Source organism: Chiloscyllium plagiosum, chromosome 18 (assembly GCF_004010195.1).
Source record: "Chiloscyllium plagiosum isolate BGI_BamShark_2017 chromosome 18, ASM401019v2, whole genome shotgun sequence".
Taxonomy (NCBI): domain Eukaryota; kingdom Metazoa; phylum Chordata; class Chondrichthyes; order Orectolobiformes; family Hemiscylliidae; genus Chiloscyllium; species Chiloscyllium plagiosum.
Genome location: NC_057727.1, coordinates 16,478,622 through 16,500,184, shown reverse-complemented (window position 1 = coordinate 16,500,184; position 21,563 = coordinate 16,478,622). Strand labels below are relative to the sequence as shown.

The 21,563-nt window shown below is 42.6% G+C and overlaps 1 protein-coding gene across 1 annotated transcript in view; it reads left to right on the top strand.

Annotated features, from left to right (window-relative positions):
- Positions 1-21,563, top strand: part of plxnb1b (plexin b1b) — a 261,149-nt gene that overhangs the window by 203,789 nt on the left and 35,797 nt on the right. The window contains exons 17-25 of the mRNA XM_043707786.1: positions 1,654-1,759; positions 2,494-2,630; positions 4,073-4,246; positions 9,845-10,025; positions 11,934-12,176; positions 14,852-15,028; positions 15,222-15,370; positions 17,326-17,426; positions 19,007-19,224. Coding sequence (XP_043563721.1) covers positions 1,654-1,759; positions 2,494-2,630; positions 4,073-4,246; positions 9,845-10,025; positions 11,934-12,176; positions 14,852-15,028; positions 15,222-15,370; positions 17,326-17,426; positions 19,007-19,224 — 1,486 coding nt within the window. The remainder of the gene's footprint in view (positions 1-1,653; positions 1,760-2,493; positions 2,631-4,072; positions 4,247-9,844; positions 10,026-11,933; positions 12,177-14,851; positions 15,029-15,221; positions 15,371-17,325; positions 17,427-19,006; positions 19,225-21,563) is intronic.

Genomic DNA, 21,563 nt, shown 5'->3' with positions numbered 1-21,563 from the left:
GAAAAGACTTTTTCTGTTCATCTTATCTATGCCCCTCATGATTTTATAAACCTCAAAGTTCAGCCCTCAACCTGCTAGACACCAGTGGAAAAAGTCCCAGCCTCTCCCCCTATAACTCAAACCTTTGAGTCTCAATAACATCTACATAAATCTTTTCTGCTGCCTCTTCAATTTGATAATATCCTTCCGAGCGCACTGATTCGATGAGAGGTTCTAGCTAAAGATGACACTTCACTACAGATACGTTCATTTCTAAAGTCCTTTGTTGTATTAGCTGCAGGTCAGCTCCAGTGTTGCCTCCTCTGAGGCAGTGGATGAGGGTTCAGGTCCCTCAGCAGAGATCTGACTGTAATATCAAGGCTGACACTTCAGTGCAGCACTTGAGGGACTACTGCTGAAAGACTGGAGCGACTGGGCTTGTATACCCTTGAGTTTAGAAGACCGAGTGGGTATCTGATTGAGACATGTAAGATTATTAAAGGATTGGACACTCTGGAGGCAGGAAACATGTTTCTGCTGAAGGGTGAGTGCCGATCCAGAGGACACAGCTTAAAGATACGGGGTAGACCATTTAGGACAGAGATGAGGAGAAACTTCTTCACCCAGAGAGTGGTAGCTGTGTAGAATGCTCTGACCCAGAGGGCAGTGGAGACCCAGTTTCTGGATTCATTTAAGAAAGAGTTGGATAGAGCTCTCAAGGATAGTGGAATCAAGGGTTATGGAGATAAGGCAGGAACAGGATACTGATTAAGGATGATCAGCCATGATCATATTGAATGGTGGTGCAGGCTCGAAGGGCAGAATGGCATACTCCTGCACCTATTGTCTACTGCACTGGTGGAAGCATTATCTTCAGGACGAGATGTTAAAGAATGGTCTGTCTACCCCCTCGGGTAGGTGTGAATTCCAGGAAGAGCAAGCAAGTTCTTCCCCAGTCTTATGACCAATATTTACATAGTTAGGATCAGGTATCACAGGATCGGGATTAGTGCTGGGGAATTGGGGATGTGGTACGGATCTGATTGTATAAGGGGGCAAGTTTGAGTAGAGAGTGTGGTGCTGGAAAAGTACAGCAGGTCAGGCAGCACCGAGGAGCAGGAATATCAATGTTTCGGGCATAAGCCCTTCATCAGGAAAGGCTTCCTGATGAACAGCTTATGTCCAGAGCATCGATTCTCCTGCTCCTTGGATGCTGCCTCACCTGCTGTGCTTTTCCAGCACCACACTCTCGACTCTGATCTCCAGCATCTGCAGTCCTCACTTTCTCCTCGCAAGTTTGAGTAGCTGAACGGCCCAATCCTGCATTGTGGTCATGTTGTGGACAGTGCGGTAGTGCCAGATTTCAGAGTATTAATGCATTAGTACCTTCATTTGGAAGGAAGGTTTTTTGACTCCAAATACTCAGCCACAGAAGTCACCGCTTTCACAGACTTTTGTAGCTGTGAAAAGTCAGCTGATTACTTGGTCAGTTTCACCCAGATCTGGATCTATTTCACAACTCGTTAACTGTGAAATCACTGAAACTGTGATGGTGATAGTTGAATAATATAATTCGATTATGCAGTTAAAAGTACTTTTCGGTTGTGTACATTTGACTTGGTTGGTGTTCAGCGTGACGTTTTGCAGCTAATGCTGTTGGGTTTCCTCCTGTAGGATTGTGTGCTACACAGCAGCCAGTAATGAGCAAGTATCAGGCCAGGTCACAGTTGAAGTGGTAAATGGAGGCAGCAGCAGCTCTGCACAGCCCTTTACTTATCAGGTCAGTATGAAATGGATTTAATCATGTTTTAGTTTCAGCTTTCTCTTTTAAGAAAAAAGTAGATTCCTGGAATTTCCTGTCGTTTCTGAAACAGGAGAATATTTGGAATGGGAATAGCAGGTTTTGTTTAATGGTTTGTTGTGTACTTGGAAGCCTGTGGTTAAAGCACCAGCCTTCAGGAACCTGTGGCTAACACCCAGTGTTTACCTGGCTCTATGCACAGTCTGAGAGGAAACCTTGACTGACGGGCCTAGCAGATAGAACAACAACTTGGGGAAGAGCCATGGCTACAAGCCCAACTGGTACAGATCTGGGCAGAGAAGGAGCAATTAATGCAAAACCGCCTGAGCATATTTTGTTTTAACTTAGTAAGGATCAGATTGAGGGAACCCAGACTGAATCAGAATCTGCTGCTTGTACAAATTTCAGCTTCCTGTGATGGATTTGATGTTTGTTGACCTGCATTAATGTGAAACGATTGAAGAGCTCTTGTGTTTCATCGGCAATATCCCTATCTCTGACACAGGAGAACCAGGTTCAAGTCCCATCTACTCCAGAGGTGTGTTATAGCATCTCTGGACCACTTGATTGAAAGGAAAATCCAGACTGCAACAATCGGGATTGTAGGTTGTAGCTGTGAAAAGTCAGCTGATTACTTGGTCAGTTTTACCCAGGTCAGGATCTATTTCACAAGTTGTTAAGCTGCACCATGTTGCTACTTCTTACTCCTGCAGAACCCAGTGCTGAACTCTATTTCACCGTCACGTGGCCCAAAAGCTGGAGGAACACATCTTACTCTCAATGGCGTCAATTTGTTGACTGGCAGACCAAGTGATGTCCGGGTATTTGTTGGTGACCTTCCCTGTCTTATGTAAGTGTATTTATTTTTGAGAAGAGCTAGGAATCCTTCAGAACTTTGACACAAGGAAAATGCTAAATTAGCTCAACGTGCCATACTGTTGAGTGAAAAGTTGCCAGTTAGAAGCCGTTACTGCTCCTGATCTTGACCATACTGTCAAGGGGACGTACTGAGGAGAGACTTTGGGTGCCTTTTCTTGGGAGGAAGACATCCAGCTGAATTGCCAATTTGAACACCTTCACTAAGTTTGGTTTATAATGCCAAAGTGAAGATTGGAATGCGGCAAGGGGGTATTCTCAGAGAATAGAAGGTACAGTGCTGAAACACCGATTTTTGTCTAAGAATATCAGGATCAACGGGGACAATTGTTTTGTTGATGAAAGAGCTTTCCTTCCCACCTCTCCTGTTTTATTGGTGGTCACTGCTCGATAGGATTAAATCCGTGATAGCTTTATTCTCATGTACTCATATGAGTACAGTGAAAAGTTTACAAGTCACCACTTACGGCACTATGTTCAGATACAAAGGTACCTGGGTACAGATTCTTAAGTACAAATTTTTCGGAAAGTAACGTTAGCCAAATGAAGAACTAAAATGTCCGGCATTTCAGACCTTCATGCTATCTGAAGAATGAAAATACGCAGAGGGTGGTGTGTGTATGGAACAAGCTGCCAGAGGAAATGGTGGAGGCTGGTACAATTAACACATTTAAAAGACGTGATGGGTATATGAATAGGAAGGGTTTAGAGGGATATGGGCCAAGTGCTGGCAAGTGGGACAAGATTAATTTGAGATATTTGGTTGGCATGGACATGTTGGACTGAAGGGTCTGTTTCATCGCTTTAGGGTTAAATCGGAAAAATAAAGAAATAAAAAGTTCAGAATAATAGTCTTTCCAATGCAGTCCATGCCAGCACCTAGCCTCCAGATACCTCCAGGCTTCACATCGAGGCTGGGAGTTGTACTGAGGCTGGTGCCACATCCATGGGACTGTATTTTTGATTTGCCAGTTTTGCCAACGCCTAATCTCTGTTTATTGCACCTTTGATGGCCATACAGCTGATCACGTTTCCATTTTCAGTTGATCACCCCCATTTGGATTTTCCAGCAACAATCGGTGAATACTGATCAGGAGTAGGAGCCCCGTGGTTTTCCATTCCCTAATCCAGTGCATGGAGGCCAATTGCAATGCCCTACAAAGTACTGCTTCTGGCAACACTGAGCTTGAGACCTTCTTGGTTTGTGAGACTCGGTACTGAACTGAGGGCTATGTCAGTGGCTCTGGTCATTTTACTTAAATTCTGCGCAATTCTGAGGTCGCTTGTTGGCTTTTTAGTGAGATCATGTAAAATGGGACCTGTACAAATTAATAACTAGCTTTCTTCTTCGTAACACAAGGTAGATGCAGGTGACAATTTTAGCCAGAATTTTAATTGTGTTTTACCCCTGGGCAGTTCTGACATTGAGGATCACCGAGTCCAGTGTCTCACTACACCAAGCAACCAGACAGATGAGCTGCCTATCACAGTCAAGTATGGTGATATTCCAAAAAGATTGAGCAATGTCTTCTACAGCTACACAGAAAATCCAAACATCACCAGTGTGCGTCCAGACAAGAGCTTCTTAGGGTAAGATGAGTTTTGATCGATAGGAATGGGTGGCTTGAAATATTATCTTGATGCGCTGTATATGGACTTGACTATATATGGACTTCAGTAAGGTATTCAGCAAGGTTCCCCATGGGAGACTGGTTAGCAAGGTTAGATCACATGGAATATGGAGAGAACTAGCCACTTGGATACCGAACTGGCTCAAAGGTAAAAGACAGAGGGTGGTGCTGGAGGGTCGCTTTTCGGAGGCCTGTGACTAGCGGTGTGCTGGGTACACTGCTTTTGTCATTTATATGAAAGACTTGGATTTGAACACGGGAGGAGTGGTTATTAAGTTTGCAGATGATACCAAAATTGGAGGTGTAGTGGACAGCGAAGAGTGCACCGGGATCTTGATCAGATGAACCAATGGGCCGAGGTGTAGCAGATGGAGTCTAATTTAGATTAATGCGAGGTGCTGCATTTTTGAAACACAAATCAGGGCAGGACCTACACACTTAATGGTAAGGTCCTGGGGAGTGTTGCTGAACAAAGAGACCTAGAAGTGCCTGTTCATGTTTCCTTGAAAGTGAATTTGCAATTAGACAAGATAGTGAAAAAAGCGTTTGGTATGCTTTCCTTTATTGGTCAGAACTTTGATTCGGAGGTCATGATCTGGATGTACAGGATGTTGGTTAAGCCACTTTTCAAATACTGTGTGCCATTCTGGTCTCCCTGCTATAGGAAGGATATTGTGAAACTTGAAAGGATTCAGATTTACAAGTATTTACCAGGGTTGGAGGGTTTAGCTATAGGGAGAGGCTGAATAGGCTGGGGCTATTTTCTCTGTAGCGTCAGAGGCTGAGGGGTGATCTTGTAGAAGTTCATAAGATCATGAGAGGCATGGATAGGATAAATAGACAAGGTCTTTTCCCTGGGTGGGGGAGTCCAGAACTAGAGGGCATAGGTTTAGAGTGAGAGGGTAAAAATATAAAAGGGCCCTAAGTGGCAACCTTTTTCAGACAGAGTGTATGGAATGAGCTGCCAGAGAAAGTGGTGGAGGCTGGTACAATTACAATATTTATAAGGCGTCTGGATAGGTATATGAATAGGAAAGGTTTAGGGGGAGTATGGATCAAATGCTGACAAATGGAATTAGATTTAGGATATTCTGGCAGCATGGATGAGTTGGACCAAAGCGTCTGTTTCCATGCTGCACACATCTGTGACTATGTGAAGCCTGTACCCAGTGGAATATAGGAGAATGACAGGTGACCTTATTGAAACCCATTTGATCCTTTGAGGCATTGACAGGGTGGATGCTAAAAGGTTATTTACTCTTGTGAGAGAACTTAGGACCAGAGAGCAAAATCTCTGAAAAAGTGGATGCCCATTTAAAACAAATGAGGAGGAATCTCTTCTCTGAGTGCTGTGAATCTGTGGAATTAGGCTGAGATGGTTAGTCATTAAGGGAATCAAGAGTTATGGGGACAAGGCAGAAAATTAGAGTAAAGGATTATCAGGTCAGCATGAAATCATTGGGGAAAAAAGTCAAAGCAATGGCACGTTTAAAAGGGAGAGGCGCAGACAAAGGCAGCACATGGTCAGTAAAGGAGAGAGAGAGAAAGAAACCCACGCTGCTAAGTGACACAGCAGTGAACCTGAGCAATTACTGCCTTTGCTGTTGAATTCATGTATCGCTGGACATTGGAGTGCGGCTAGGAAAATGACAAACGGTGAAATTCAGAACTGATTTTGGAGGAACCTTTTTGGGAGAGGTCACAGCACAGAAATGGATAAGTGAATAGTTTAAGTGTGGCCTTGCTGTAAGTCTGCAGTAGTGAGTAGAGGGTGTTCTTTCTTGATTATATATTTTATTGAAATGTGTCTCTTTATTAAAGTCAAGAATGTAAGCTGTAAGTATTGTTAGCCTAGAGCAGTGTTTTGTACATTTTCTGGGGCTGCAGGTTGGAAGAAGCAAAAATGGCCCTTCGTGGAGTGCTTTTCTTTTCTTGTCAGATGTACGAGTTTAGGGAGAGTTTACGTATTACAGAGGAATATATCTGCAATTAATGCTGTTAGCTGCAAATCCTATCAGATCGAATGGATCGGTTGGAGCGACAGTTAGAGGCAATGAGGAATTTACAAGAGTAAGGGTATGTGATGGATGGCAGTTATAGGAAGGGAGAAAAGTCGCAGATACAGTCACATAGATGGGTTAACTCCAAGAAAGGTAAGAGAGGTAGGCAGGTAGTGCAGGAGTCTTCTGTGGCTATCTCCATTTCAAGCAAGTATGATGTTTTGGAAAATGTAGAGCGTGATGGATTCTTAGAGAAATATAGCACGAATAGCCAAGTTTTTGATATCGAAATTGGCTCTAATGCAATGAGGGGTACGTCAGGTTCCAAGAGGATTGATGTGTTAGGGGACTCTATAGTCTGAGGCGCAGACAGACATTTCTGTGGTCAGGAGCGAAAAATCAGAATGGTGTGCTGCCTCCCTGGTGCCAGGATCAAGGATATCTCAGAGAGGGTGCAGAATGTTCTCAAGGGGGAGAGGGGCCAGGTCACTGTAGACATTACAACCAACAACGTAGGAAGGGAGAAGGATGAGATTCTGAAGGAAGAATATAGAGAGTTAGGCAGGAATTTAAAAAGGAGGTCCTTGAGAGTAGTAATGTCTAGATTACTACCGGTGCTATGAGCTAGTAAGGGTAGAAATAAGAGGATAGAGCAGATGAATGCATGGCTGAGGAGCTGGTGTATGGGAAAAGGATTCACATTTTTGCATCATTGGAATCTCATTTGGGGTAGAAGTGACCTGTACAAGAAGGACAGATTGCACCTGAGTTGGAAGGGGACTAATATACTGGCAGGGAAATTCACTAGAGCTGCTCGGGAGGAATTAAACTAGTAAGGATAGGGGGGAGGGGACCCAGGGAGATAGTGAGGAAAAAGATCAATCTGAGACTGGTACAGTTGAGAAAAGAAGCGAGTCAAACATTCAGGGCAGGCAGGGACAAAGCAGAGAACAAGATAGGACTGATGAGTTAAACTGCATTTATTTCAATGCAAGAGGCCTAACAGGGAAAGCAGATGAACTTGGGGCATGGTTAGGAACATGGGACTGGGATATCATAGTAATTACAGAAATGTGGCTCAGGGATGGACATGATTGGCAGCTTAATGTTCCAGGATAGAAATGCTACAGGAAAGATAGAAAGGGTGGCAAGAGAGGAGGGAGAGTGGTGTTTTTGATAAGGGATAGCATTACAGCTGTGCTGAGGGAGGATATTCCTGGAAATATATCCAGGGAAGTTATTTGGGTGGAACTGAGAAATAGGAAAGGGATGATCACCTTATTGGGATTGTATTATAGATCCCCTAATAGTCAGTGGGAAATTGAGAATCAAATTTGTAAGGAGATCTCAGCTATCTGTAAGAATAATAGGGTGGTCATGGTAGGGGATTTTAACTTTCCAAACATAGACTGGGACTGCCATAGTGTTAAGGTTTAGGGTGAGAGGGGAAGGATATAAAAGGGACTTAAGGGGCAACATTTTCACACAGAGGGTGGTACATATATGGAATGAACTACCAGAGGATGTAGTGGAGGCTAGTACAATTGCAACATTTAAAAGGCATTTGAATGGGTATGTTAACAGGAAGGGTTTGGAGGGATATGGGCCGGGTGCTGGCAGGTGGGACTAGATTGTGTTGGGATATCTGGTCGGCATTGACGAGTTGGACCAAAGGGTCTGTTTTCATGCTGTACATCTTTGACTGTGTGGTGGACTAGACCCAGTGGCCTGTTTCTGTTCCTACATCTTAGAATAGGGTTGAAGATGAGGTACATCAGCTTTAAGAACCCACGCAATTCTCAAAAATATCCCAATACACCATCCACATAGGAATCTTGAGATGGCATAAAAATGGAGTGGATTTGATTGTGTGCTTTCTGGTGCATGGAGGAGACTGCATCTTGAATACAACAGGAGAACCTTTTTTTAACCTTGTGAGAACACTTGTTCTTAGTGTAGGCACATCATTGGGCAGAGTGATACGTGATTCATCCTCAGTTCCTGCCGAACACCTAACCTGGGGGGGCAAGTTTGTGACTAATACAGGGTGAGAAAGTGCTTGATTCTTCAGCACTGTAATTTCTCTATTTACTGACCCAAAATAAATTGATCGTTTGCTTGGAACACAGGGTGTACTGCAGGCAAAAGGATAAACCAAAAAAAAATTGTCTCTCGTTGATGGCAGAGTAAATCACTTGATGAATCCATATCACAAACCTTTTTAACCACACGTGCTTGTGGAAGTCTGTCTAATTGACCAAGAAGTGGCCAAATAGTGACTTATTTGCTGCAGTGTCAAATTTTGCTTTATAGTACAGCACTGAAGTGTCTAAGAATGTTTAATTATGTTAAAGGTGCTGTAAAAATTCAAGTTGGTGTTGGCTATGGGATCATCTGCTGATTTGGCTTAATCTTGGGAGTTAATGGTAAGCGTGCATACACGCTCTTTTATTAAATTAGTTTTTATTCACAAAGGAAAGCTAGTATGGAGTATACTGTAAGAATAATGAGAATATGTAGTAAACCAGTAAGCCTCAAAAGGAAGTGAAAAAATGTGGTGCTGCAAAAGCACAGCATGTCAGGCAGCATCCGAAGAGCGGGAGAGTTGCCGTTTCGAGCATAAGTCCTTCATCAGGAATGATGAAGATGTTATGACACAGAGTAAGCCCTTCTGCTAATTTAAACCAAACGCACAGAAAAGCTCACCCTGCCTCATAATCTGTTAAAGGATGAGTGACCGAGAACTACCCAAATTCCACTATTTAAAGAAAAAATAATAATTTTATTCTTTAACTCCAAAAGAGAACTATTTACAACTAAGCCTCTTTTCTCTTTTAGATTGATTATCTATCTCCCACTCTATAATAATATATTGATCTGATAAAGCCCCTGTTAAATTTACAGCAAATTAATTTTCAAAACCAGACAGTGGTTGTAGTCTTTGATTCTTCTCTGTTTGTAGATCTCCCTGGGTCTTCTGCTGCTCAGAGTTTTCATATGAAAAAAGTACTTTTCAGAGAGAGGGTTTGTGGGTAGTCTGTATGACAATGGCAGGTGGTGCTCTTTCTATGGCTAACTGTCCAAAATGCTTGCTTTTTATACCCCAAAGCATTGGATTGTCTCATTGGTTCAATGGTATCAAAACAGTAAAATTCAAATTCGATTGGGTTTTAGTATTTTGGGGCATAATTTAAACTGATTGGTTAAATTCGAAATGCTGTGAAAATATAGCAACCAAGCTCAGGTAGTTGTTTCACAGCCTAATGTTACATACTTTCAATATTCCAGTCCACACTGCGACTGCTGTACAGTACATACCTTCAACCTCATGACATTCCTGACGAAGGCCTTATGCCCGAAACATTGACTCTCCTACTCCTTGGATGCTGCCTGACCTGCAGTGTTTTTCTAGCGCCACACTTTTTGACTCTCACTCTCCAGTCCTCACTTTCTCCTAGCCTCAAAAGGAACCCAAATTGACCGGAATAATTACCCGTAAGAAACGCTTGAGACTTTCTATATGACGAAAGCTGTCAATCTGTTCTGTGATCTTTCAGTGGTGGAAGAGTGATCAGTATAAATGGGCAAAATTTAGATGCTGTGCAAACACCTCAAATGATGGTCCAGTTAATCCCAAACGAACGAAGGCAGAGATCGATATCTGAACGACAGAGCCGGGTGAGAGAGAGGAAGCGCAGAATGATGAAGGACAACAACACTGAAAGGCATGCAGACAAGGTGAGAAAAGCTGGTGTGTAAAATGGTTCAATAAACAAGAGAGCTCCCAACCAAAATGTTGGGTTAAACCAGGCCCACGACCCAGAATAAAGCAATTGTTCTTGATAAGAAAAGGTTAATTCGAGCAATCACTCTCCACAGGGAAAGTGGTCAGATCAGACACCAGACCCAAGCCAGCTAAAGCATACACTCCCTGTTGAACTACGTTGTGTTTAGCTACATGCAAAGTGGTATAGTGTCTATGCAAAGATCAAAGCTTAGTCACACGAATTAGAGACTTTAATAACATTGATATAAAATATAGGAGCATGGGTTTGAAAGAAGTCAAAACTAAGAAGGCTGTTGTGATTGGAGCCAGGCTGACCTTGTTCACTACCATGCATTGATTGGGGTTGTTGTTAACATGGCCCAATCAGGAAACTCCTAGCTGACCAATATAACCAGGAGAGTGGGAGGTGCTGGTGGTGGTTTCATGGTAATGTCACTGGGCTAGTAATCCAGAGCTGTGGGGTAACTTTCTGCAAACAAGCGTTCAAATCCTTGCAGGGTGAAATTTGAGCTAAAAAAAAGGAAAACCTAATGAGATGATACAGAGCAAAAGTGTTTTTTAAAAGAAAATTTAAAACCAGGATATTAGAGTCTCCTCCGTTCAGGCGACTGACTCTGACCTGACTGGCTCGAGGCCAGTGTATTGTGCCCAAGTAAATAAAGGATGACTTGGTGATGGAACTTGGTGATGGCATCAGTGCAGTTATTTAAAAGGCATTGCTGTTCATTTCTCTTCTAATGAGTTGTAAAATGTCTACGTTCAAATTGCACTATTGAAATTATTGATGTTCTTCAGTTCACCAGGAGCAATCTTCAACACTGCAGGTGAGATTAAATCAGCGAGACAGCCTGAAATGATCTTATGTATAGCTCGTCTCCTATTGACTGTGCTCATTAACTGAGTTAAATATTTAATTCTGTTCACCATGTGGTTTTACCTGGTGTAACTATTATATAGCACTGGCTGTCAGTTGCCCATCAGATTTCTAACCAGCAGTTCTAGTCATTGTATGTTGGCATTGTCCATTTGAATATTACATAACCCCATCTTCTCCCCACAGCCCCCTTGATAATTTTGATGGTCAGGATTTTTACTTTCACAGGATGAGGATGGTTGAACATTGGCTGAGTAAATCATTACTTGCGTGATCTTAAACTGCCTTAAAAAAGATAGTGTTTGAGTATGTCCCTCGGTCCTTCCATCTCTTCTCCATTTTGGGAGTTGGTGATGTATCGGTAATACCAATAGATCAGTAATTCAGAGACACAGGCAATGCTTGGGGGACGTGGGTTTGAACCCCACCTCGGTTGCTGGTGAAATTTAAACTCAACTAATAAATCTGGAATTGAAAGCTAGTCTCCAAAACAGTGGCCAAGAAATGAACATTGTTGTTGCAGTAACCCATCTGGATCACTGTTATGAAGGAAATCTGTACTTCTTACCCAGTCTGGCCTACATGTAACATGATTATGCCCGAAACATCGACTCTCCTTCTTGGATGCTGCCTGACCTACTGTGCTTTTCCAATGCAACACCTTTTGACTACATGTGACTCCAGGTTGATAGCAATATGGTTGACTCTTAACTTCCCACTGTAATGACCTAGCAAGCTGCTCATTTCAAGAGTAATCAAGGATTCGTCAGCGACTCCTTGCCTCGACACCTCATGAATGATTAATGAGGGAAAAAAGATTATTTTCCTGACATGAAGTTGTTGGGGACCTGGTACTATATTAACGACATTATACTGTGGCAATGCAAATAATTGTAATGTTGACTGTCTGGCTTAGTGAGATATGGTGCCATTATTCTCATCTGTTTTCTTTCTGTCCCACTTACTCCTCCCAAACCTTTTGCAGTTTACTGAATTCTGTCAGGTGAATTCCTCCTTCTTCATGACTTGTAAGACACCATCAATCAAAGCCCCTGCCAGCGATGCTGACATCACCGTGCACTTCCTCATGGATAACTTGTGCTTCGATTTCAATGAGATCAGTCCAACAAAGTTCACATACAAGCCTGACCCAATCCTGAAGCCACTGAATGCAGGTGACCCATCAAAGCCATACAGACACAAGCCAGGCAGTGTATTGTCTGTTGAGGTATGGTGACTTTCTCGTTTTCCTCTAGTGTATTTCAGCGGCTAATGTATTACAGTAATGTGGTTATTCTGCGATGAGTTACTCGATTCCAGACTCCCCAAGAGCTATCCACAATTTTCCAGGCACAAGTTGGAAATGCAATGGAATATTGTGTTTTACATTTGCCTGGAGTAAGTGCAGGGCAAACAGAATTCCCAATGCACCACACCATCCAGGACCAAGTGGATTGGCACAGCATGCATCACTTTCAGCATCTCCTCCCTCCACCACCATAGCCACAGTACATACACTGCAGCAACTCCCCAAGACCCCCCTCTTTAGCAGCAGCTCCCAAAGCTACAAGCTCTACCACTTGGAGGAGTAAGGGGAGCAGGTACATGGAAATAACCCTGTTTGCAAGATCCCATCAAACTCACGCACACCATCCTGATTTAGAACTACATCAACATTTCTTCACTGTCACTGGGTTAAAAGGGCATTGTGGGTGCAGCTACATCACATGGTTTGCTCGTGATTCAGAAGGGCAATGTGTCCCAATTAGGGATGAGCAATAAGGCTAGCCCAGCCATCCACAATCACAGCCTGTGAAAAAATTCTTTAAAAAGTATCTTGGCACAACATATTAAATACAGGTAGTCTGCTCGAGTCCATTCACAAGTTGATTTGTTTGCAAGTTGGAGCAGAGTGCAGGACAATTCGTAATTAAAGGAAATGATAGATAATTAATATGTTAGATAATTAATATTATACTCAAAATGAGACCATGTTCATAAGCAGGATCATTCCTAAATCAGACATTTGTAAGTTGGGACCCCCCCCCCGCCACCCACCAGGTGATATTTTTGTATTTTGTATTTGTGTTTTTGACTTACAGGAAAATGCATTTACAGCAATTATTCATTTTACTTCACATTTCTACCATGTTTTATATTTAAATTGCAGCTGTTGGCTCAGCATTTCTGAAGACCAATGATAACAATAATCCATGAATAAACTTTAATTGAGTCTCTTCAGTTTATGTTGCGAGAGCTATTTTCTCTGGAATGTGAGAAGCTGCAGGATGACTTTATAGAAGTTCATAAAATTGTGGGAGGCAAGGATAGGGTGAATAGCCAAGGTCTTTTCCTGAGGTAGGGGAGCCCAAAACTAGACGGCATAGGTTTAATGTGAGAGGGGAAAGAGATCTTAGGGGCAACTTTTTCCTGCAGCGGATGGTGCATGTATGGAATGAGCTGCCAGATGAAGTGGAGGAAGCTGGTACAGTTACAACATTTAAAAGGCATCTCGATGGGGATAGGAATAGTAAGGGTTTAGAGGGAAATGGGCCAAATGCTGGCAAATGGGACTAGATTATTTCAGGATATCTAGGTTGGCATGGATGAGTTGGGCTGAAGGGTCTGTTTCTGTGCAGCTCTATGACTCTAAGGGTAAGACTTCTCCACTCCTTACATTGAGGAGTTCATATCCATGAATTCCAATAGCTTTCTGTCTTTGAATACTGTACTTGGATCTGAATATATCCCAATCACTAAGGTGTGATAGTTTAACTCTCTCTTAATCTATTACTCCAGTGTTAGCTCTAACACTGTTTTCCTCTCAGAAACCGATATCCCTCTGTAGGATTAGGCAATCCTTCAGACTCTGCAGAATGCTTCTGAATTGATATCCTGCATCACAACTGACTACAAACCTTTTCCAATAGCCCATTGCAGTTGGAGTTTATTTTCCTGTCTGTTATCCTCTGTGTAAAACATACCTCTTTCCCTGTAATGCTCAGTCCATACTTAATAGTATGATCCCACCTGATGTTACTGACTAAAATCTGGCTGTATAAATCATGTTTATTTTTATTTAATGCTGTGGTCTTTCACTGAAATGTAAGCATGCAATGCTACAGATTTGGTTTTAATAATGCAAAGGTTTATTATAATAAAAGATAAATAGAACAAACCAAGCTATTTACAGACAAACATAATTTGAAAGATTTCAAAACAGACAGCAAAATAATATCTGTTTTATTCCCAGCACCATTCCTTCACAATTTTCTAATACTAGACAGTTCCCTTATCTACTACATTTATAGGCTGGACTTAACTATTTCTTTCAATTCCATGTCTTGAAAGTTTGATGTTCTTCTATTTGATTATTCAAACATCTGAACTTAAACTCTTCAAAAATCCCTTCAGTATTTGAACCAAGTATTTCTGGTCTGGAATTTTCAATCCAAATCTATTTGCTAACTGTTCAGAATTAACTTCTTTATCCAGGGGAAACTGTTCGTACATCTAACCCCAGACAGGTCCTCTACAAATTGACAGAAAATTGCTCTAATCTGTGTTTTTCACTTAGCAAAATAAAATTGTTGGCTCTTATAAACCAAGAGCAAACAAATGCTCTTCAATGTTTATGTCCTCTGGTTATAAAATTATCTAAATAAATCAAGCAAGCAACATATTCACTCCTGGAGGGCCACAGTCACCTATTCTCTGACACATGCTGGCTTAAAAATTATGTCTCCATAAATATTGCTAAGTTCATTATTAAACCCCTTTATACACGCAGATGAAAACTCACATGCCACTAGTTCAAAATCCACATCCTAAAATAAATGATGTTAATGTATGTAAGTTTCTCACCTTATATCACATGAATCTACTTTTGACTTTTGCATTCAGGGGGAAAACCTGGACCTAGCAATTACGAAGGAAGAGGTGGTTGCAATGGTGGGTGAGGGAATCTGTGTTGTGAGAACATTGACTGCAAATCACCTATACTGTGAGCCCCCCCTGGAGCAGCCTGCAGCCCGAAGGCGGAGGAAGCGAGAAAGCCTGGACACTCTACCAGAATTTATTGTATGTTACACATTCTATCATCTTGGATATGGTGTAGGAGACTGCTGTTATGGAATGTTTGTACTGAGTAGTCCTTAATCCAAAACAAACAGTCACAATTGACATATAAAATCTCTCTTTGGGAACACTTTACTGCAGTTAAACCCCCTCTTTCTGTCTCATGTTCCTTCACTCTTTTGTTCTTGTCTCTCAGGTGCAGATGGGAAAGCTGCATTTCAAGCTGGGAAAGATCCGATATGATGCTGAGAGCCAATCCAATTTCCCACTCGAGGCCCAGATTGGACTTGGGGTGGGAGCCTCCATCGTTGCGCTGATCGTCCTGATCATTGTGCTTATCTACAGGTGGGCAACAATTAACAATATCCTCACCGTCCTCCCAATCATCTCCCAGCTCATGAAAGTATTAATAATGACTCAAAAGCTATAAAGGGTGCCCTTATTGATAGTTTGAGTTATGGAATCTGGGATGATGAATTATCTCCTTTCTCATAAGTGTGGTGGGTGGGTTTCTTTTTAGATAGAAGGCCTGTGACCAGCAACTTGCCGTATGGATGGGTGCTGGATCCATGGACTTTTGATGTTTTTCTAAATTATTTGGATATGAATATGGTTAGTAAGTTTGCAAATGACACCAAAATAGGCGCTACCATGGATAGTGAAGAAGGTTACCTCAGCGTACAATTGAACCTTAATCAAATGGGCCGATGGGCTGAAGAGTGGTGGATGGAGTTTAATTTAGATAAATGTGAGGTGGTTTGGAAAGGCGAATCAGGGCTGAACTTACACGCTTGATGGTAGGGTTTTGGGGAGTGTTGCTGAATAAAGAGACCTTTCAGTACAGCTTCATAACTGCTGGAAAGTGGAGTCACAGGACAGTAAAGAAGGCATTGGGTAAGCTTGCCTTTATTGGTCAGTACATTGAGTATAGGAGTTGAGATATCATCTAGCACCTGTACAAGAAATTGGTGAGGCCACTTTTGGGATACTGCATTCAATTTTAGTCTCCCTCCTATAGGAAGGATGTTGTGAAACTTGAAAGGGTTAGGAAAGGATTTACAAAGATGTTGCTGGGATTGGAGGGTTTGAGCTACAAGGAGAGGCTGAATAGGCTGGGGCTATTTTCCCTGGAGCGTTGGGGGCTGAGGAGTGACCTTCATAGAGGCTTATAAAATCATGAGGGGCATGGATAGGATAAATAGCCAAGGTCTATTTGGGGTGGGAGACTCCAAAATTAGAGGACATAGGTTTAAGTTGCAGGGAAAAGGGACCTGAGGGGCAACATTTACATGTAGAGGGTGGTGTGTGTATGGAATGAGCTGCCAGAGGAAGTGGTGGAGGCTGGTACAATTATAGCATTTTTTTAAAAAAATCTGAATAGGTATATGAATGGGAAGGGTTTAGAAGGATATCGACCAAATATTGGCAAATGCAACTAGATTAATTTCGAACATTTTGTCAGCATGGACAAGTTGGATTGCAGGATCTGTTTCCGTGCTGTACAACTCTAAGACTCTAAGAGTTCAATGTGAAATTAATTATATAACAGAGAAACAGACTGTTCAGCCCACCATATATATGCTGGCCAACAAACACCAAACTACACAAATCCTGTTTACCTCAGTCCACAGCCTACTATGCACAGGTGTTTAAATGCTCATCCGGGTGCTGCTTAAATGTTGCAAGAGTACCTACCTCCAGCCCTGTCTCAGGCAGCACGTTGCATATTTCTAAGATCCTCTCCTTACCTTAAGCTTATGCCTTCTGATCTTCGACACATCTGCTCTGGGGAAAAGATACCCATGATCTACCATATCCGAGCCTGTCATAATTACGTATACCACAATCAGGTCCCCCCTCAGTCCCCTCTGCTCCAGTTCAAAAAGCCCAGCCAAACCAGTCTCTCCCATTTCTGAGCCTTCCCATCCCAGGCACCATCCTGGTAAATCTCCTCTGCACCCTCTCTAGTGCAATCGCACTCTTCTGATAACTAGACCCCTGGGAATTTCCTAGAATCGAATTACTTTCTCTTCCGCAACCCATTTGTTGTTGTCCACTAATCTGTGTCTGTGTGTTTGTGTTTGTCGGTGTCTGTGTGTGTGGAGAGAGCCAGAAAAAGTCATTACAACTGGGGTCTGGAGTAACATGGAAGCTGACTGTTGCTCACATTTTAATTGCAAAACTGACTTAGTTGGTAATGTTAGCCTCATAAGAGCAATGGATCCGAGATCTAACTTTATTTACAATCCAATAATCTACTAATTTCTGTGAACGCTGTGATCTTGTGCTCCATTTGACAGGCGGAAAAGTAAGCAGGCCTTGAGAGACTACAAGAAAGTACAGATCCAGTTGGAGAACCTGGAGACCAGCGTTCGTGATCGATGCAAGAAGGAGTTTACAGGTAATCTGTGTCTGTTCTGGCAGACTGGTACCAAAGGTGAAGTCATATGTTATCAGGGGCTGAGCTGGCAAGACGGATACAGAACTGGCTTAATCATAAGAGACAGGGTCGCGGTGGAAGGTTGCGTTTTGGAATGGAGGGCTATGACTAATGGTGTTCCACGGGGATCAGTGCTGGGGCCTCTGCTGTTTGTGATCAACATAAATGATTTGGAGGAAAACGTAGCTGGTCTAATTAGTAAGTTTGTGGATGATACAAAGATCAATGGGGGTTGTGCATTGTGAGGAGGAGGTTGCAGCAGGAGACATGGGCAGAAAAATGGCAGTTGGTATTTAATCCGGACAAATGTGAGGTGATACATTTTGGAAGGTAAAGTACAGGTGGAAATTATACAGTGAATGGCAGAACCCTGAGGAGTATTGATATGCAGAGGGATCTGGGTGTGTAGGTCCACAGATCACTGAAGGTGGCAGCACAGGTAGATAGGTAGTTAAAAAAACCGCGTATGGTATGCTTGCCTTTATTGGAAGGGGCATTGAGAATGAAGATAGGCAAGTTATGCTGCAGCTTTATAGAACTTTAGTTCAGCCACATTTGGAATATTGCATACAGTTCTGGTCACCACACTACCAGAAGGATAGGGATGTTTTGGAGACTGTACAACAAAGGTTTACCAGGATGTTGCCTGATATGGGGGATTATAGCTATGAAGAAAGGTTGGATAGACTGGGTTTGTTTCCACTAGAACACAGGAGGAGAGAAGTTTATACGTTTATGAATAGCATGGATAGAGTGGAAAGTATGAGGCTTTTTCCCAGGGTGGAGGGGTCAGTTACTAGGGGACACAGGTTCAAATTGTGAGGAGGGAGAGGTGTGGGGGTGAGCAGGTCGGAGTAGGTCGGTGTAGGTCGGAGTAGAAGGCATGTTTTTCATAGAAAGGGTGGTTACTGCCTGGAAAGCACTGCCAGTGGAGGTGGTGAAGCAGACACAATAGCAAATTCAAGAAGCACCTGGACAAATACATGATTAGGAAGGGAGTAGAGGGGTACAGATTGTGCAAGTGAAGACAGTTTTAAAATGGAAGGGCAAATGTGTCAGTGCATGCTCGGAGGGCCGAATGTCTAGATTAGAGTGATGCTGGAAAAGCACAGCAGATCAGGCAGCATCTGGGGAGCAGGAAAACCGACGTTTCGGGCAAAAGCCCTTCATTGGGCCTCTGCAGGCATCCTGCCTGTATTCCTGATGAAGGGCTTTTGCCCAAAACATCGATTTTCCTGCTCCTCGGATGCTGCCTGACCTGTACTTTTCCAGCACCACTCTAATCTAGACTCTGGCTTCCAGCATCTGCAGTCCTTGTTTTTACCTGGAGGGCCAAATGGCCTGTTCCTGTGCTGGGTTGTTCTAATTTCTATGTCTCTAGGACTCTGTCTCTGTTTATGTCTCTATGCGAAGAGATTAAATCACTTCATGCTTGCACAGTATTTTCTTTGGCTTTACTTATTTCAATGAATGTCTCTTCACTCTGCTCTCAAATTGCTAACAAAATGTTGTTCTGTTCTCTAAATTAAAACACTTAACAGATCTCATGACTGAAATGATGGACCTGTCCAGTGATCTGGTTGGAACTGGAATTCCTTTTCTGGATTACAAGACCTACGCCGAGCGGATTTTTTTCCCAGGGCACAGGGAGTCACCTCTGCAACGGGATCTGGATGTCCCTGAATCTCGACGCCAGACAGTGGAACAGGGCCTTGTGCAGCTTTCTAATTTATTGAACAGCAAGCTTTTCCTCACCAAGGTAGAGTGAAGGATGTTGCTTCTGTTGTGTTGGTTACAATGGTATCCACGCAGTGACTCTATATATTCTTATAGCAAGGAGGCAGCAACACACTGATCTCACTTGGCAAAACCAGTTCTAAATTATTTTAGCCTGACCTAAAGAGGCAGCAAGTGACATTTCTAACAAATTTTAATGTGTTCAACTCATTGGCTTTTTGTGGCTCTTGTATACAGAGGAGGGGAAAGGGAGCTTTTGATTCCTGTTGCTGTTAGGGATTTGTTTTGACCAGTCTTCTAGAAAGGGTTTCAAAAGCTGACAAAACCTCCCATCCATCAAATTAGAAAGCTTTTACAGCATTTTTATCGTCCTGTCTGTGAAGATTCGGAGATGTAATTGTGAGAGGTTTATTGAAATGGATTACTGTGCAGGTGTTTGTGCTTTTAAAGAGAAAATATCAAAGGATTTCATCAGAAATGCGACAGGAACAATTAGATATGAGCACCTTCTTAATTTATGTAAAAACGTGAACATATCCTGGACAACTGGGATGGCACAATGGCTCAGTGGTTAGCACTGCTGCCTCACAGCGCCAAGGACCTGGGTTCAATTCCAGCTTCAGGTGACTGTGTGGAGTTTGCACGTTCTCCCCATGTCTATGTGGGTTTCCTCTGGGTGCTCCGATTTCCTCCCGGATATGCAGGTTAGGTGGATTGGCCATGCTAAATTGCTCATAGTATCCATGGGTGTGTAGGCTAGCTTGATTAGCCATGGAAAATGCATGGTCACAGGGAGAGCATTGGGCGTGGGTCTGGTTGGGATGCTCCTCAGAGTGTTGATGTGGATGTGACAGGCTGAATAACCTGCTTCCGCACTGTAGGGATTCTATGATATATGCTGGAGTTCAACAATCAATAATTGCAGTTCTGCCAGTTCACCCGACTGTGCACTAATTTATATTGGGCCTGTTCTCGGAGCCTTTGCTTGGACTAGCTTCCGAGAGATTGAAGAGGCAACCTCATGAAGGCTAGGAGTATTGACTGCATATCAATATTGTTACCGTGCTGTACTGTTAGTTACCCATTTGCTGAAGCATGAGTCAGTCAGTCTGCCACAACTCCTCTTACTGGGGAAAAAACGGCTGTCTTTAAAATATATTTTCTAATCATCCTGTTCAGAGATGTCATTACACACTTCACGAGCAGGTGGGACTTCAGTGTTAATACTCCTATTTATTCTTTCTCTTGTTCTGTACCCATGGGTTACACCTGTTCCTACACCTGTTGTATCTCAGTATTATACAAGTGACAGGCTTGTCCCTAGTGTTATTACCAGTCTCCATCACAAAATCGTCTTCATGCACAATGGAAGTTTCAATCCATAATCCATAACTTCAACTGTGGTTGGAGCATTCTATTGAGCATTTGACCCCATCAAGAACACTTTGGCGTCTAGTTGCTGTCCCCTTTGATTTTTGTGCTTATTTACTTTAGCAGAACAAAATAGGCCATGATTAGTTACACTAATCTTTTGAAATTGCAGTATCAGTTTGGAGTATTCCTGGCTGTGGAGTGCACCTCAGTCAAGGCAGTTTATATTGGTCTTTCAAAAAAGAGTCTCAACTGAGACCCCAGTTCAGTTCAGCACCTTGAGCATGCAGAGGGGTGGAAGAACCAAGTTTTGACAGTGTGTCTGCAGACTCCTATTGCCTTTCCTCTCACTGCCAAGAGAATTTGGGACAAACCGATGGTGTATTCTATATCATTATACCAAAGATTTTGAAAACATTTACTACTGATGTTGGAGGTTGTCTGTAAGTCCCCAACAGTAGTGGACAACTAGGGGAAGGCATTAAGCTAGAAATCAGTGAAGAAAGTTGCACTGTAATTATGGGTGCCCTTAATTCACATATAGACTGGATAAACCAAACTAGCAATGATAGTGTGAAGGAGGATTTCTTGTGATGGTGTTTTAGGAGTCAATCGGAGTACAGGTTACTCTAGACTGGGTACTGTGGTATAAAAAAGGCATAGTAATCTTGTGCAGGGTCCCTTGGGGGAAGAATAACCTTAATTGGATAGGATTCCTCACTAAGGTGGAGAGTGAAGTAGCTGAATCTCTTCAGCCTCTGATGCTCCAGGGAAAACAGTCCCAGCCTATTCAGCCTCTCCCATTAGTTCAAATCCTCCAACCCTGGCAACATCCCTATAGATCTTTTCTGAACTCTTTCAAATTTCAAAACATCCTTCTGATCGGGGGAAGACCAGAATTGCACACATTATTCCAAAAGTGGCCTAACCAATGTCCTGTAAAGCCGCAACATGATCAATATGATCATGGCTGATCGTCTCAATGCCATA